The 18,198-nt window shown below is 40.9% G+C and overlaps 1 protein-coding gene across 5 annotated transcripts in view; it reads left to right on the top strand.

Moving 5' to 3' along the window:
• SGSM2 (small G protein signaling modulator 2) overlaps positions 1 to 18,198 on the top strand; it is a 43,443-nt gene that overhangs the window by 15,408 nt on the left and 9,837 nt on the right. For 2 of the 5 annotated variants that reach the window (XM_042879706.1, XM_042879708.1), the window contains exons 3-16: positions 1,206 to 1,368; positions 3,127 to 3,288; positions 5,207 to 5,274; positions 5,772 to 5,917; positions 6,305 to 6,439; positions 7,639 to 7,763; positions 8,325 to 8,392; positions 10,141 to 10,304; positions 10,823 to 10,952; positions 12,378 to 12,512; positions 15,797 to 15,947; positions 16,525 to 16,589; positions 17,033 to 17,178; positions 17,536 to 17,664. In XM_042879706.1, coding sequence (XP_042735640.1) covers positions 1,206 to 1,368; positions 3,127 to 3,288; positions 5,207 to 5,274; positions 5,772 to 5,917; positions 6,305 to 6,439; positions 7,639 to 7,763; positions 8,325 to 8,392; positions 10,141 to 10,304; positions 10,823 to 10,952; positions 12,378 to 12,512; positions 15,797 to 15,947; positions 16,525 to 16,589; positions 17,033 to 17,178; positions 17,536 to 17,664 — 1,787 coding nt within the window. The remainder of the gene's footprint in view (positions 1 to 1,205; positions 1,369 to 3,126; positions 3,289 to 5,206; positions 5,275 to 5,771; positions 5,918 to 6,304; positions 6,440 to 7,638; positions 7,764 to 8,324; positions 8,393 to 10,140; positions 10,305 to 10,822; positions 10,953 to 12,377; positions 12,513 to 15,796; positions 15,948 to 16,524; positions 16,590 to 17,032; positions 17,179 to 17,535; positions 17,665 to 18,198) is intronic. The other 3 variants (XM_042879707.1, XM_042879709.1, XM_042879710.1) reach the window with 3 other exon arrangements.

The following is an 18,198-nucleotide window of genomic DNA, read 5'->3' on the forward strand; positions in this document are numbered from 1 at the left end:
AATGTTAATGTACAAAATGTGAAATTATGAAACCTCAAAAATGCTTCTCTTATTTTTATTTTTTTTAATTTATTCAGCAGGTAGTTATTCAGTCTTGCAAAGCAAAGAAATAGAGCAGTGCTAGAAATTAAGGAAGCATTGTAATAAGTTCATACAGACGCATCCCGTGATCCTTTGGCTGCTGCAACAGCTTCTAGATTAGCTAAATGCAGGAGATGTGTCCACGTGCTGTTGAGTCTTGCCTAGGAGTCAGGGTGGGTTTCAGGGGCTCAGCAGAGAGGACAGTCTTTTTCAGACACAGGCTTTTGGTTAGCATGGGATCGGAGACCATTAAGTACTGTAAGTCTTCAGGAAATGCTCAGCACCTGAAGGTGCAACAAAAGGCTGCTTTCTGTCAAAATTAGCTGCCAGATCTTGAAAGAGATGTGATGTGTATCAGAGCAGATGGACTGTTCATTACTCGTAACACAAATTTCACTTGGCCATTCTATCTGCAGTTTATTACAGAACAGGCTGCTGGCATTGAAGCGAGGAGAGCGTTGCTCAGGTGTGGAACACAGGCTCTTCTATAAGGGCTGGCAGGCCTCTGGGTTTCAGTGAGAGTGCATGCCTTGCAGATGTCATTTAGTTGGGGTTTTTCCTCCCTGTGAATGAATTGATCTGTTCCTCGTGTCTTTTGTGGATGATGTTGACTGGACAACTCATCTGCAGTGAAGTTTCAAAAGCTTGTAGATGGGAAGCTTCTTTTTTTTGTTTCTTTGGTTGTTTTGTTGGGTTTTTTTTCGTTGTTGGTGTTTGGGTTTTTTTGTTTGTTTGGTTTTGTTTTTGTTTTTTTTTTTAATTAATATGTCATTTTCTTTCATTTTTCCTGCTGCAGTTTAAATGAGACCAGGTTAGGTTTCTTGGCAGGCTGAAATGAATTGAATTGGTTCTGCCATGAGGATTTCATTGGAGTTTTTGCATTTGGTTTCATCCTCAGTAGAGTCTGGAATTCTTTCACTGTCAGTAGCTTACAAGGTGCTTGTGATTGCAGATTATTTACATACTTGCATTATCTGATTTTGAGATCTAGTTTGTCTTTCTTTCTGCAGCTCTCTGTTCTTGTGTCTCTACGCCTGTCCGGTTTGTGTTAGCAGATAGCACTCACCAAGAGAAGGCTGAAGGACAGGAGTGCCCGTGAACCTATCTCCTTCCCTTTCTTGCAGGTGTTGTGGAAGCATGTCTCCTGCACATGCTGAAACGCAGGGCTGCTGGCTTCCTGCGAACCGACAAAGTAGCTGCACTGTTCACCAAAGTTGGCAAGACATATGGAGTTGCAGGAGACATATGCAAGAAAGTGCAGGAGCTGCAGCAGCAGGTGGAGAGCAGGTGAGGATGATGTCTGTTTACTAGCAAAATTCACACAGTATTTATGAAGAGGATACGGAGATCACTTGGTAAACACAGAGGGCTTTTTCTTGGCCAAATTTGCAGAAGCTCTGAATCTTGAGTGTCAAGTAAGACAGATGTTTTAGTTTCATCAAGCTGACAGCAGAAGGACAGAAGTTAGGAAGTGAGCCTTTAGTGTTCAGCTTCTTACAGTGCAGAGGATTAAAATGTCTAATCCATGCAAAGCAACAAAAGTTACTGAGAGAGTGCTCACAGTCTGGGTATGGTGGACCACCAAAGAAGTGAAGGGAGCATTATCAGTATGCAAATGTATTTTGGACACCTGTAATTGAAAGGTTAAGAAGTGAACATTCACCATGTCGGAATATCCAACTTAAATAAAAATGTATTCTGCTGGGAATTTTCTTCAAAATTGTATTTCTACCACTTGAAGCTATGCAATAACGACAGAAAGCATAGCACATTGGGATCTCCAGAGAACAGTCCCATCCTGCTCCTGCATCAAAACACCATCCTCACAGCATGCCTGAGGCAGTGTGCAACTGACCCCCTTCTGGTTGGAGTCAAATGGATTTGTTGGGCAGCAAGTAAACTCCACAGAATGGAATGGCTCAGAGACCACCTTGTTGGCCAGTCCCTGCACTGTTGTTTACATCTGCACTTGGGAAGTGAGTCTGCTTTGTCTAATCAGCTCGCCATCCTGTCACTCACTAAAGCACAGCATTAAGCACCCCATTTCTGCACTGGCCTTTCTGAAACACTGGCTAATATTATAGGAAGAACCAGGGAATAATGGCTGTAAGCAAGCTACCAGCTGGCTTTGGATGCTCATTTGCTTTAGTTCTGGTTTCTCAGTTTGATGTTGCTTATCTTTGAGTTGTCTTGCTGTCTTTCTGTAGGAAGTAAGAGAGAGGATCTCCCTGCCAAGGCTCCAGCACAGTTGGTGCTGTAGCTGCACGTGGTGCTTCACAGAGAATAAAAAGATGGGCCTGTGTCCAAGGACTGCCTGACAGTGGTGTGGCAGGAGCTCTGTAGAACTGCTCTGCCTCTGTTAATCTCAAACCCTACTCCATGCTTCTGGTCTCAGTAGGAATATTTCGTGCTGAAACAGCTCTGTGCCCTTTGGGATCATGGCTAGCTTGAGTTTGATGGTAGAATCCAAAGGCAAGAATCTATTTTTTTATTTTAGCATCCTCAATGTAGCTTTCCCAAGTAAGTATGAAGATTTATTTGATAAGAAGCTAAATTCTGTTAATCAAATGCAACTTACTTTATGTTGCAGTTGGCATTTTGTTATGTTTTCATTTTTTTTGACAGCTGCAGTCTGCTATAGATTTGCTGCCTGCTCATTTCAGCCTATATAGCATGTGGAAGTTTGAATGTTGGGATTTTTCTAAAGCACCAAAACCAAAAGATATTTTTGCTGGTGGACTTCCTCACCCAGTGTACCTATTACAGGCCTGCCTGGGGCTATCTTCAGGGATTGCTTGGTATCTGATTTTAGTCCAAAAACTGAAGTGTCCTAAACCACTCATTACAATTGTGATTTTCAAAAAATCCATGACTGAAATCCTGAAACCAGAGGTGGTGAGTGCTGACGTAGCTAGTATACAGATTTGCATTTGTCAGACACGTGCTGTGTTTTCCAGCACCTCTCTGTGTAGACTTGTCACTGGAAGGATTCCAGTGAGAAGAGACTGTGAACTTTGGCAACTTTTATCGTATGTCTTTTTTCAGGAAAAATCAGCCAAACATGCAGGAACCCCTCAAGAGGCAGGGATCAACCACAAACAAAACGCCTGTACTGACTCCTCAGGCCATCAGACATATATGGGTTCGGACAGCACTGATTGAGAAAGTGCTCGACAGGATTGTGCAGTATATTGTTGATAACTGCAGGTAAAACAAGAATCAAAAGTGTGGATATTTGTTGAAAGTATTTTGTATCCTCTGTATTGGTGCATCTGCTGATACTTGAATACTTTCAAGGTGTTTTTATTTTTTATTTTTTACTTCCACATGATTCACCATATATGACAAAGAGAATTTGATCACAGTTGTTCCTTGTACTGTGGATATTCACCCTACTGGCTTCTCCATCCGTGCTAGTGAGTTAGGGCCACGTCCTTAAATGTAAGTGATTTTTGAGCCTCAATTGCAGTGAATAAAGCATAACGTTTGTTCTTATGCATTTTTATGACAAATGTATGTCACAACACTCCATGTGAAAGTCCTTCAGCTCTTCTGATCTTGAGGAAGATGACTTGGAGTTTGAGCCCCATCTAGCGGGAGAGACAGCAGAGGATAGTGACATTTTGAGAAATTTGGGTGTTTGGATTTTTGGGCTATGTGTTTTAAAGTTAGCTTTGCTGCTGTGGTGGGAATCCTTTTGGTCACTGCAAGAACTGCTCTTTGTAGTAGTCCATTGTTCTTGACAGTGTTTCAAGAGCATTCCTCACAGATAAACAATAGATTTTAAGAATGTGTGAATCTCCTGGTCTCTGTGGAAAACTGGCAGCATTGCTTGCAGAGAATTGTTATTTGTCTCTATATCGCATTAGTGTCTAAAGCCTCAAATCAATGTGCTGGGTAAACACATCTAGCAAAAGGCAAGCTCCTTCCTCTTGAGCTCAGTGTCAAAAATAGATGAGGCAGAATGTTCATACTGAGAGGAAGTGACTTACTTGAGATTATGTGGCTGATGTATGGAAGAATATGGATCAGAAGTAGGGATGGCAGTAATGTTATTAAATATAAAAATTTGGAGGGTATTTTAATTGAACTGATTGTTCTAGACTTCCTTTATGCTCCATGGAGATCCAGTCAATGTTATTGATTGCGTTTAGGAAATTAATACTAAAGCAAGTGTCTAAAATAGGCCAAATTAATTTCCTTATAACTTCCTTGCAATATAATTCAATGCACTTAAAGAATAGTTAGAAAATAATGTAGATTGAAAAGACTTTCAGGATTACCAAATCCAACCATCAGTATGACCTACCAAGTTTCATCATTAAACCATGTCCCTTAGCACCTTAGTTTAGGACATGCCATGTAGTAAAAGCCTTCTAAATACTTGCAAACCTAGTGCAGCAATTCTTTGGAGATCAGTATGTGAGCCAGTCAAGCTGTATTACAACTTTTAGAGGAGACGCATGCGTCAGCAAGTAGCAACTGCTCTTTCTCTACCTGTCTAGTTCAGGGAAGGATGGGTTTTGGATCCCTTTGGTCCCATTTCTGGTGGTTTAGGTAGATGGTTTGCTTATCTGCCCATTGTGTGAGAATGTGCGTTTGATAATCACAGCTAAATTCTGTTGTTGGAATTTTTTTTTTTTGCATTAGAACTGTGACTAAAATCAAGCTTGGAAAATGTGTTCTGATTCAGTATGTGTGCAGCACTATGGCTGCTCAGCCTAGATTCCATTTTCAGTCTTGGTAAAGCTCTTAGAACTCTAAACTCTAAAAGCTTCCCTTTTGTATAGGTAATTTAATTGTTTAAATTCACTCTTGAAATGAGCATTTTGCCTCAGTTTTTATTTTTTATTATGTTGATCTTATAGATGACTTCAGTAGTTCTGCTTTCTGCCCGCGCGCAGTGTCCACTGGACTCCAAGGGGGCTCGCACCAAATACTGAAGAAATTGTTGTCAGTTTAACAAAGAAAGCAGCATATCCGGCTTCTCTCTTGTTATCCATCTTGCTTTATTTGGCTTATTTTCTGATAAGCAGAAACATGATAGTTTTAAAGCCAGTTAAGTAATACTATTGGTATAGTAACAGCCAGTGTTTTTAACTGGACTCTCATCTTTTATTCCTAGTAAATATTATGAAAAAGAAGCTTTACTAGCAGATCCTGTGTGTGGCCCAATACTTGCCTCTCTTCTAGGTGAGTTCTTGCAAAGTTACTTCTTATCCTAAAGAAAATAAATTGCTTCTTAAACCATTTTATATTATAACTGTACAAAAGGTGATTCTAACCTCTAGCACATGGTTTGACTAACTATAATAGAGCAATAGAGGAGATGGTGTTTGTTGCATTCAAGACCAGTGGAACCAGTACTGTTAATTGTTGGTTAGATCAGAGGACAGAATGGAAATGGCTTTTTACAGAATGCTTGCAAGCAGGTTGGAACTATAAATGCTTCTGTGGCAGGGTATTGTGTACTAAAGGAATATTTTCATGCAGCCGTTGATAACAGGACCTGATATGTTATTATACATAGTATCTATATAGTGGGCTGGCTGATCCTGTAGGATCATTAAGTGATAATTAATAATTCATCTGTTTTAGAAGAAAATCCCGCTTTCAGTACTAGGCCGGCAGTGTAAGATTCAGTAGATTTGCAGGCAGACTCATGTTTCTGTCCTGGGTTCTTTTCTTAGTTGGACCATGTGCACTGGAGTACACCAAGCTAAAAACAGCTGATCACTACTGGACAGACCCTTCAGCAGATGAACTTGTTCAGCGACATCGGATTCATGGAGTCCATGGCCGCCAAGATTCGCCTTCAAAGCGTCCAGCACTAGGAGTAGGTATTTTCTGTGCAGCTGTTTCAGAGTTACAAGGCACAAATTGACAGTAAAAATATCCCAGAAGGAAGATATGTGAATTTAAAACAATCCTTCTTTTTTTCTTCTGTAATGGGCCAATGTCCATTTGGGCCCAAATATACTGTTAAGAAAAGTTTGAGATCCAGGACTAAATTACATGGCCTTTAACGTGTGTTATTTGACCAGATAATTCACAAGAAATGAGCTGTCTTGGCCAGGGATGAGGAGCAGCCTGCATAATTTCTGCAAGGTTTCTTGGCTCCAGAAATTCCAGCCCAGAAACTGCTCTGAATGGAGCTGTCAGTAGAGCCATTCCCATCCTGCCTGATCTGCCTTGACTGTTTCTGTGTGTGTGTATTTGCTAGATCCGGAAACGACATTCAAGTGGCAGCACATCAGAAGATCGCTTTGCTGCTTCAGCAAGAGAGTATGTGGAATCTTTGCACCAGAATTCCAGAACACATCTCCTATATGGAAAAAACAATGTCTTAGTCCAGCCCGTAAGTACGCTGATTTTGGGGCCAATACACACAGCTGCTGCGTATCTGCGACTTCAGAAGTTGGGGAGCAGTGACTTTCCATGTGTGGTCACAGAGATTGTAAGGGACCAGTTCTGTAAGATCAAGGGACCTGATGGGATTCACTTCAAACTACAGAGGGAATTAGCAGATGTTATATCTGGACTCCTCAACTGTTTACCAAAAATCATGGGAGTCAGGAAAAGTTCCTGCTGACTGGAAGCTACCCAGTGTTATACTCATCTACAAGGAAGGCCCAAGAGGAGGACCTGGAAAACTACAGACCTCTTGGTTTAACCTCAGTCCCTGGAGAAGTTATGGAGATTTTCCTGGGGGACACTGAAGGCAATTAAAGAACAAAAAAATCATAGTTGATTCGGAAGATTAAGTTGCATTAAATAAGCAGCTTGAAAGGATTTGGTGAATGGGGGTTTTCATCTTTATATAAGTGAATTCAGACTTGAAACTTAGTAAGCTTTAAAGATACTTTGGAGGATTGACTGTCACAATAACCTATCCAGTGCAGCAAGCCCAGATATGAAGTCTAGATCTCTGTGGTCCTCATTTCATCATGGAAGGAGAAACAGAATGAGCTGTGCATTTATGAGAGCCTAAGGTTGTGTCTTGTCTGCAAGGAAAGCATTTTGCAAAGGTGAAGGGAGCTGAACTGAAACGGAAACTTCTGTCATCTGGCAACTAGAGAAACAAAGGATATGTATGCAGTGATGCCAAATTTTCCATCTTTCTCTACTAATTTTATATGTGATTCGGTATGATCATTGTTACTGAATTTGTGAAGTTGACTTCATTATCACTGACAAAAAGATATAAATATCATAATGTAGTATCCATTGAGAACAAAGCTGATAGTTCAGTGTCTTGTCTCTTCAGTGCTCCATCACTATGTCATGCTAAATCTTATTTCTTGCGTTCACTCAGAAAAATGTTTGTTGCACTCAAGATTTAAATGCATGGATGACAGAGTCGTGAAGGATTGGGATGTTGAAGTGTAATTAGGCCAAATGAAAATAGTCTGACATGTACAGAATGTGGCCAAACTTAGTGGGCTGAGGGTTGGAATTAAAATCTCAGAATTGTGGAGGGGTGAACAAACAAGAGGAGAAGAAGAAAAAGCTGTGTGTACACTTGAATCATCTTTTTCCGTTTATTTCTGCAAACAGAAGGATGATTTGGAGGCGATTCCTGGATATCTCTCACTTCACCAGTCAGCAGACAGTTTGACATTAAAATGGACTCCAAATCAGCTAATGAATGGAACCCTTGGAGATTCAGAGCTGGAGAAAAGGTAGTCACTGCATTCAGAAAAAGACTGGAAGCATTTGTGGTGTTTATTTCTTTGCATATTGACAATAATGGCATAAGTATAACAAAATGGATTTAATTGAAGGGCTTCAGAACAGCCCTCTACTGTTGCTTTTGATACTAAGTTGTAGAGGTTGTTCTCAGAAAGGTTCAGAGCTGTTTCTAGTGTTTAATCTGTAAGCCTGAGCCCCAGCAATAATGTGTGCAAGACATAAGTGAACTTGCTGCCCTGAAACCCAGCTACAAGCCTACCATAAAGTCTGTGCCCTGTGTGTTTTAATGTTAACCAGAACATTGTTCTGACCTGGGGAGGTGGGAGTGGGAAGGGGGCCAAAAAAAGGCCATTCTGAAAAGGCTGGTGCCAGGTGTACCTACTATGGAGTACTAGTTCTTTGGTTTTTTTACTTGACTGTTGATTTACCTCAGCTGGTCACATTTAGCAGCAGTTTTTAACTCAGCAAATTCTCTTTATTGCATGCTTGGAACTACAAGCACTCCTGAATGCAGAAAAAAAATTGTCTTGCACTTTTTCCTTTTCTCTTAGCGTTTACTGGGACTACGCGTTAATCGTGCCGCTCAGCCAGATCGTCTGCATCCACTGCCATCAACAACGTAAGCATAAAGTTCTCGTGGGGGTACCCTCAAAGCCCCTGCCTGCCAGATTAATGTTAATGCTGCTAATGCTGCTACCATTTTATACGGTGCTTGTTAGGGATTTAATGCAAAAGGAGGCAGACCATTTTTCTTCTTCAGATGTCTTCAGTGAAAACCTGGTAAGATCTTCTCTGCCTAACAGTGCTCCAGTTGTCACTTGCTTTCTTTGTTGTTTTTTCTATGCCCTTTGTTTTTTTCTGAGTCATCTGTGCAGAAAAGTACTTCTGGGAAACTGTCAGCACCAGTTATTAAATGTAGATGTGTTGGTTCTGTGAGCATGAGCCTCGATCCATGGACTGTTACAAAATGACGGGGAAAAAAGCAACTTCTGTCAGTGGGATTGTCAGCCTCAGTAGAAATGGAGTGCTTGTAACACCAAGCCACCAGCTGCCCATAGAATTCTGACTAGCCCATCCTGCTCGTTTTAGAGAGAGGGGGCTGAAGAAAAGTCTTCCATTGCTTTCCTTACTATGAGCTTTAAGTCAAAATCACAGAGCAAAGAATGAAAATACAGAAGTTTTATTTGGACTCAGATTTGAATTGTGTGTGAACTAAAGGACCTTTAGAACTAAAAGCCTATTTTAAAAGACAGTTTGTATATACTGCTTTAAAATACGTGAAAGCCACTTGGATGATCACTTTCCCTCCGTGCCATTAACACAACTAGTTATACCATACCAGCCCAGGCATATGGGTGTTAAAACCTGGAGTCCTAGCTAGAGGACAATTGCAACTCTTGCTCAGGTCTGTTTGCCTCACTTGAATGACCCTTTCCAGAACACTTTGTGCCTGCCCAGGATCTCAGTGGCTGATCAGATGCCTCACTGCTTTGCAGCAGTTTCTTAGAGAAGAGGGAATCAGGTGGCAGACATGAAATACAACATCCTTTGGTTTTGTTCATTGAGAAGGCTGTTTCAGTAACAGGTGCCAGGTGTATACACAACATGATTTTTGTTGTTTGCATAAGATGACAGACACTGGTGGTCCTGCCACAGCACCTACCTACCAGACTGGAACTTGCACTGCCATGCTATGGAACACCTCCTGCTCTTGAGACATCTCCCCTTTACCAGGTGCCTCTAGATGCCATAGAGGGAGAAATATCAGAGGTAAAAGTTTCAAAAGCACTCTGCTGAGTTATGTTCCTCATTCATTGTATTTTGGAAAATGAAATTAAGAATCTAATTCACTTATGTGCTTTTGAAAATTGAACGCAAAATTCAGATAATTACGCTTGAAAGAATACCCAGAGGATCATCATAGAATCATAGAATGCCCAGGGTAGGTTTCATTATTTGTGATAAGTTTATAGTGACAATGAAATAGACGAGAAGAATTTACAACAGCAAATATGACTTGCTAATTCTCACGACAAAAAAGCTTGTTATATACATTAGGCTAATTTTCATTCTAAATTATGCGTATTTTGTCAGCTTATGCCCATGTCCAGATACTTACTTATTCTTTTATTATTTATTTTACTAATGTTCAGAATCACTGTAATGATTCTGCATGAGGCCCATCCCAGTTTGTTGTATCCTGGACTTCTTTAGGTCGAAAGGACTGAGCCCACCTATGTTATACTGTGACTTAGAAGTTTACTTATCTACTTAGAGGTGGTCATAAATAAAACTTACTTAGAAGGTAAGAGCAACAAATAGAGATTATGATGTAACAGTGTGGACTCCCCTTGTCCTCCTTTGCAGCAGAAAGCAGATGGACGTTAGTCTTGGTGAGTCAGGATGGAACTCAGAGACCTCCGCTGCACTTCCCTCAGGGAGGTCACCTCCTTGCATTTCTTTCCTGTCTGGAAAATGGTCTTCTGCCTCATGGTCAGCTGGAGCCACCGCTTTGGTCCCAACAGGGCAAGGTACTGCCTTTTCTGATGAGCTGCTTGTGGTAGGGCTGATCTTATAGTCTGTGTGCAACAGCACCCTGCCCCACAGAGTCCAGGCATTACTATAAAGCGGATGGAAATCAAAGTGGAAGGCAAAAAAACTCTATTTAGTCCAGTTTCACTTGCGTTAAGATTGTCCTTAAAGTTTGTTTATACCTTCATTGCTACATTGAGCATTGAACTGGAATCTGCTGTCTCATTAAAATATGAAAGGTCAGTATTAGTTGCAGGCTATAGGGACTGAGTCTCTGATGGTCTGGGATATACTTGCTGTCAGGGACTGAAAAAGCTGGTGCTCACCTTCTATGGGTTGCAAGAAAAAGTTGTGTTTTAAGCACAGAGAAAAGCTGTCTGTGATTCTAGTGTTGTTTTCTGCCAACATAGAAAGCTTAGTTTTAAGACTTCAGATGCCAGAGATCCAAAGTAGTTAGTTTGTTGCTCTGTTAGTATTTGGTAGCTGAATTAACATATGAGATCATTATTTTCTCTAGGGTAAGGTATTTCCAAAGCTTCGAAAACGGAACAGCAACAAATCAGTGGACTTGGAGGAAATGCCAGCTGAAGACACTTCCACAGACTACGTGTTCAGAATTATCTACCCAGGACACAAGCATGATAACAGTAAGTGCCTTTGTTCTGCTTTGTTTAAAAAAAAAAAAACAAACAAAATAGCCACAGCTAAAAAAACCTGTTTAGGGGGCAGGGAGTGGTAATGGGAAAATCTACCACAAAGTTTTACTGACTGATAACCGTGGTCTTACAGGTACAGCAGACTGTAGGTCTCCTTAACAAAGTTAAACTTGTTTTCTTCAAGGAAATGGACTGGAGGTGGGAAATGTAACATTTACTCTGTGTTTTGCAGAGGAAGTTTTCAAAATACTCCCCTGGGCTTGCAAACTGAGACCAAAATGTTGTTTTACTATCTAGGAGAATTTTTGGTTTTGAAGTGAGGATATTTTAATTGGCCATGCTGCTTGCTCATAAAGTTTCTATTAGAAAAAAAATAAAGCAAAAACACCATAAAATCATCTTAAAATACTCCAAAGAATTCCCTGGGCTGAGTTTACCTGGCTTGGAAGCAAGAACTTAACAGTAGATAAATAAATGCCCTTCTGAGGAAACAATGAATTCCCAAGCACCAAACCACCTCATGTCATCAGTGAATACAAATTCCTTACATGCAAGAAGGCATTTGAGCTAGTTCTGTAACAGCTCTCACTCCTCTTAGAAAAAAAAAAAAAGCCAAAAAAAAAACCAAAAAAAAACAATTTCCCAGGAAGAAAAAACCCTAAAATTTTACAAGGAATTTAGATTTACTGTTTATACTGGGACTTACTGCAGCTAAGAAAGCAGAAGTCTCAACTGTGAACCCTCCTCACCCTATGGGACTGAACCAGAATGGTAATCATGCTTTATTAGGGTTTCTGACTTGACACAGGTAAGTTCGTGTGCTCACACACTAGCAAAAGCATCTTCTTCCTTTGCCTCAATCAAGGGGATTGCAGATTCCGTGGGCACGTTCAGCACAGACCTGCCTGTTGAGTGCAGGACAGAGCTAGCTCCTGCCACAGGTTTCTGTGGAGGTAAGCCTGTACCTTGCATGTTTGCAGTGCTGGATGGAGCTGGGAGCAGACTGTGTCCTGCCCAGATGCATCTGGCCTGGGTATCAGAGTGGAAAAGAGGAGGCCATAGCATAGATGAGGTACGGTGGAGGGGAGCAAGCTGGAGCCTTGAATTCCCATGGAGTTTTGCTAAAGAGCGTAGTTGCCTACTGCAGGCTGGCACTGGGACCTTCCTCCACTGCCATGATCTGACTTATGTGCCCTGGGAACAGCCTGTGCACAATCAGAAGCTAGTCTGTGTTTGGTGGAGCATGCTATTTTTCTGTAAGAACTTCATTTTTCATACCCACTCACACAGGAGCTTGTGCCCTCAAGGAGGGCAGGATTCAAACCCTTTGTCTTTGCTGAACATGTCCTTTTGAGCTTTCCCGCAGAATCAAGTTCTCTCTTCTTATGCTCCTCTTTCACTATTTTCTTTGAGCAGTAACTATTAACTACCACCACTTAGCTGCCAGCCGCTCTGCCTCTGTTGACGATGATGAGGAGGAGGAAGATAAGCTGCACGCAATGCTATCAATGATCTGCTCTCGGAACCTCACAGCTCCTAATAGGATGAAAGGTTTTTATCCTCCTCCCTCTGTGTCCCAGAGCTCTATTGCAGCTCGTTCCACTGATGCATACAACAGTGTTGGCATTATTACTGGGCAAAACATTTCACTCGGTGCCTTGAGATCTAGAGATTAAGTTGTCTCTGCAGAGAGGCTGTGAATGTGCTCAGAACCTATGGGAAGTGGAAACAGCAGCATCTTCCCTCTGGTATGAGCATTTGTGCTGCACAACAAACCGATCTTTTTTTCCAGAGGCTTCTTGCCCCACCTTCATAAAAGCTGGATGCTAGAGCATGTTCTCACGTACAGTGTAACAAACTGGGGAGGGCAGCCTCATACACGGGATCAGAGAGACACCATTACAGTAGTATGGCTTGTGCTGGGCCGAGTCAGAAATGGAGAGTGCCTCTGCAGACAGAATAAGGAGAACAGAAGTGTAGGGAGTTACAGTGTGAGCCCCAGGATGGTACAAGCGTGGATAATTCTGCAAGGTATAGGAGCATGCAGAGGAAATTGGAGATGGGTGCTTTCTTGTGGTCGGATGGTTTCATTCCATTTCTTCCATTTGTAGGCTAGGTGCTTTCAGGTGATCAGCTGCAAGACTCTGCCCTCCAAAACTTTGTCATCTCATTCTTTTCCTAAAGCTGTTTGTAAGACCTATTATGTTGACATTCACAAGAAGTGTAGCATTAACAAGCATCCAGGATGTAGTACTGTGGTTCTGGAGACTTAAAAAGCCCTTGCTTCTTCAAAGGAGGGAGTGTATAGTGTATGAAATCCATTCCCAAGGCCAAAGGCCTCCCACATAGCTACAATTCTAAAGCTTGTAGTTGTTCAAATGTCATCCCGGCCCGTCCACTAGTTCATGTGAAATCCTTTCCCTCCTCTAGGCTTACCAGTTCTGCACAGCTTCAATGCCACCAGACTTTTGGCCTGTTGAGTGTGCATGCCAAATCTGGCATGCTCCTGTTACAATCAGAACAAAAGCTGCTACCTCTTGCTGTTAACTGGAATTTATCAGCAAGAACAGAAAGTTCTCTTATCAGGCTGTAAAGTAGCTGTCAGAAGTTGGACAAATGCAGAAGTAGGAAGGAGAGCAACTGTTTGCAAATTTGATTCTTTTCTATATTTTTCATTCACTGTTAGCATGTTTGGTTTTTTTTCTGGTGTTTGTTCCTGCACAAAACCACAGTATATCTGGAGTCAAGATAAGGCACGCTGTTCAACAGCAATGAGTTTACTTCTGAATGATTGCCCTGGTCTGATGGAACCACCTTTAGGAGACTGTAACTGCTTGCATCTGTGCAGTGTTTGCGTTTTGGTTAGCTAGGATATGTGTATGCAGAGAGATTCTCTTGGTATGTTACCCCATGTGTATCCCAAGAGAGTAACCCTTAGCAGCCAGTAAAGCCCAGCCCAAGTTAACAGAGATTTCTCTGCAGGCATGGGTGGGAAGAAACTCCAAAATACATTGTTCCCCTTGAAGAAAGATGCTGTTTCAGAAAGTTCCTCTGTATCTTAATTGATCACTTCTGGATGTTAGTGATGACAGGAAGGAAGAAGGTCTGACACTGCCACATCCACTGATAAGAGGCTAATGCTGTGACCTAAAACGTAAGGAGCACAATTTAGTCTTTAGGCAATTTTAAGTCATCCTACTCGAATGGCTGTCAGATAACTGCTTTTTTTTGTTTTTAATCTTAAGGGTATAGCTAGGATTGTGTCTGCTATTTGAGTAGTGACTCTTGCTGAAATAGACTGGAATGACTGTTGTCTGTCCAGCAAGATCCCTTTTAAATAATGACAACGCTGTTGTAGCAGGTTTGCTGGCCATTTGCTTTTACATTTTGCAACATGCGCAATTTTTGCATGTAGCTGAAGTTACAGATAACACCACAACAGTTAAATAAAAGATGCTGTTCACTCTAATTCTTCATTAATTCTGGTACCTTTCATCTGAATCTTTAGGTTCTGTGGGGTTCTTTTCTTTGTTCTCTAAAATATAAATATATATAAATATATAAATTAAAGCTGGAAAAATCTACTTTTCTTGTCTGTAGAGGGGATGCAAAAAATAAGAACTAAAAATGTTTGCCCAATTGTTTTCATTTGAACCAAATGAGAAGCTGCAATAAATACTGGGTCATTCAGCTCCTTCCTGAAGAATTAAGGTGAAGAGCATTTTTTCATCACACTTTGTTTTGTGAAGTGAAATTACACATGACTGCTTCCGCATGAGCCTGTGCTTTTTCTGTTAACAAATGGTTTTACTCCCACTTCCTCCTCACCTATGCCCATTTTTTAATAGGCACTACTAAAATGCTTTCTGCTACCTTGATGTAAAATGCATGAGATGGTTTGGATTTGCCCCTACTACCACCCAACAAATGTATGTCTTAAAAGCACGGCCCAGGGGACTGGATTTTGCTTACAAATGTTAATTCAGTGGCATACAGTATTATGGCATTTGCCTTAATTTTAATCATGGGTGAGCTGAAAGGCCAGTTATTTATTTATTTATCATAATACAAAAAACCCACAAGTTCAAATGCCAGCTGGAAAAGGTAAAGAGCTGAAGCCAAGCTTTATAAAGGCAACTGGTGGTTTTTTTTTCTGTTGCCTTACTGAAGGTGGTTTAGAAAGCTAATAGATTTTGGTGATGACTCGAGAAGCCGCACTGTACCGCTGTGTGTTTTCCTGCAGAGTATCCTACTTTTACAATATGTTATTGATACTGGTAGGGCTTGAACTGTCCTGTGCTGCATGCTATAGGATCTGGTTCTAAGTCGGGGGGAAAGAAGCATCTTCTGAAAATAACTGAATCAATCAATTTTTATTTCTTTTTATGCTTGAACTTCCACTCTAGCTGGACTAGCAGTTGCATGGCTGATTTGAGGAATTACAAAATGAAATTGTAAGACCTGAGTTCAATAGGAGATCAGGCTAAACTATCTCTTCTAGCTATAAATAACGCTGGCGTTGCGCAGGGATCAATTTTAGTTGTTAATGCAGCACTTGCTTTGCTCTCTTGAAATATGGACTGGGATGTGTGCATGGGCATAAAAAGGGCAATGGTGAAGGGACTGGCCTCAAGTGAACATGCACAGCATGCTGCTGGTTTTAGGTTAAAGTGAGAGCAGCATTTCTGAGGTAAATAAGGTGGTGCTCTCTGCTTTTTGGAATCAAGGTTCAAAGCCTGCTAAGAAGTAAAGCATGAAGCCATCAAGATGCCCAGAAGGCAGAAGGATGAGTAAGAGTTGATGGCCTGCTCTTTTGTTTAATTTTTTTTCCCTAGACACCAGTGAAATGATAGAGATGCAAGGTTTTGGGACAAACTTGCTTTCGTGGCAGCTGGAACACTGCAGCCAAGGCTCCTCATGCATCTCCTGTTCAACAGGCAGCTCTCCCTACGATATACCCAGCTGTTGCAATTGCATCCACGACAGGTAAGCAAGCTGTGCAGAGAGCTCAACTGGGAAAATTTGTGCCACAGTTAAAAGCAGCAATGTTTTATTGGTTTCTGCAACAGAGATGAAGGATAACAGTTCAACAGTTTTCAAATAATTTCTGACCCAAAAAGATGAAGTTATATAGCAAGAAACTTAGTTTGTTGAAACTAACCTATTAAGTTAGACTCATATTTTGATTTAAAAAAAAATTGCAGTGTGTTTTTGTTGTTTTTTTTTTGTTTGTTTGTTTTTGTGTAGTTTTATGTAATTTGACTCTAGAAGCATGATCTTTAACAAGCAATTAGCAACTGTAACAAAGGGCAGCAACTCATCTAGTTTGACAATGACCTTTACAATGCTCTGAAGCAGTTGTAGCTAAAGGCACCAGATTAATCTGTTTGGAACCAAAATTCTAGTGGGAATCTGCTTTTTAAAGTTTTATTTCTAGTTGTTCCTTAGCTAAATAAATCGCAGCACAGCGAAAGAATCCCTATGTGAAGATCATGGGGATCAGCAAGTTCACAATGGTTTGTGTCCCTGTGACCTAACGTGTTCCCATAATGTGTCTCCACAGGACTCCATTAAAGATGCTGTGTGAAGGCATGAAGAGGCAAATAGTTTCCAGAGCCTTTTATGGATGTAAGCAAAGCTTCTTAGATCCAGTCCTTGTGAGACCATATACTTACCTAGAAAAGATAATAGGTGTTTTAAAAAGGAGTCCAGACACAAACTTATTGTGAGTCAGATCAGCTCAGGACACTACATTGGTTGTGACACAAGTATCATAGCTTGGTAACTCAGTTATTTGTGGGTTTTAATATAGCAATGGGAGGAGCCGTGCTCAGTGCAGACAGTGTAACTTTACACTGCTGTATAATGCTCAGCTTGGATTTTACTTGTCTGCGTAAGACTGATTTAATCTTTGGCTCCATCGCAATTCTTCAGTTCTATACAGTACAAATGCAAGTTTATTTCAGGTAGGAGCATCAGTGGCAATTTTAAAATGTCACAGCTTGATCCTGAAGAGGCTGCTGATATTATACAGTTCCTTTTATAAAAGTTCACCTCCTCCCCAACCGCAGGGCTTGCCTACTGCCGTCATTTGTCAACTGTGCGAACGCATCTGTCTGCCCTAGTGAACCACACCATTATCCCACCTGACAAGCCATCCAGCGCTGCAGGGGGCCTGACCAAAGAGGTCTGGAGCAAGTACCAGAAGGACAGAAAAGTAAGTCACAGAGTGCCTGTATGATGATTAAACTCGCTCCAATGTGCTGGTGTGGTGAGCATGGCATCCCTTAGAATTGTTTGCAGGAAACATCAAAGGTGCTTCCTGGTCTTCCTAGGCTGACTTCTCATGGAAGGAAGTCGATTTTATCTTTTGTTTCTCTGATGACAGCAAAGTTATCAATGAAATCCAAAGCAATTGATCTCATGATGACTCTAATCTATTAAAATTAGATTGTTTTCATAAAAGACACAACTTTATTGAACTGGATTTATTAGTCTCTATAGTTGGAATTCACTATATATGAGCATGCCTGAGGAAAATAAAGGTGTATTCTTTTTCTCCTAACTGCTGCAGAATTACAAGGAGCTGGAACTGCTAAGAAAAGTTTATTATGGTGGAGTACAGCATGAGATTCGAAAGGAAGTATGGCCATTCTTGTTAGGTCACTATAAATTTGGCATGGCCAAAAAAGAAATGGACCAGGTAAGTACAAATTTCTGGGGATAAGAATTATATTTGCATAACAAGTTTTGTTTTCTAAGTAGCTAAAGTGTTAGCTTTTATTACGGTTTAATATTCCAAAGGCAAAATGCTACCGAGTGACAGGTTAATTTGAAATAACTGCTCTATTTACATGATAGTGTGTCTGTCTGTGTGAACCTCAGATGGAGCTGTTTGAATAGCTCAGATGGAAGTCAAGCCACAACTCATGAATTCTAGCCCCAGCTTTGTAGAGCACATGCATTTATACAGCTAGAACACGAGAGATATAACAAGAAGAGCTAAATACTGAGTCAGTATATAAAAAAGGAATTACAGTAAATTTAGAAAGACATGTTGCAAGGTGTAAATAATTGAACTGCAGAATACAGGCTCCTACGGGCAGTTATTTTTCCTGAATTCGTTCCATACTGGTACAACAGTGCTTCAAACCTTATCTGGAATTCTTATGAGCCACTCAACACCAGTAATAAGTAATAGCAGTGACACACCTCAAAGAAGTGGACACTACTGGAT

The sequence above is a fragment of the Lagopus leucura genome, unplaced genomic scaffold (assembly GCF_019238085.1).
Source record: "Lagopus leucura isolate 7727_CA_CO unplaced genomic scaffold, USGS_WTPT01 Super-Scaffold_100024, whole genome shotgun sequence".
Taxonomy (NCBI): domain Eukaryota; kingdom Metazoa; phylum Chordata; class Aves; order Galliformes; family Phasianidae; genus Lagopus; species Lagopus leucura.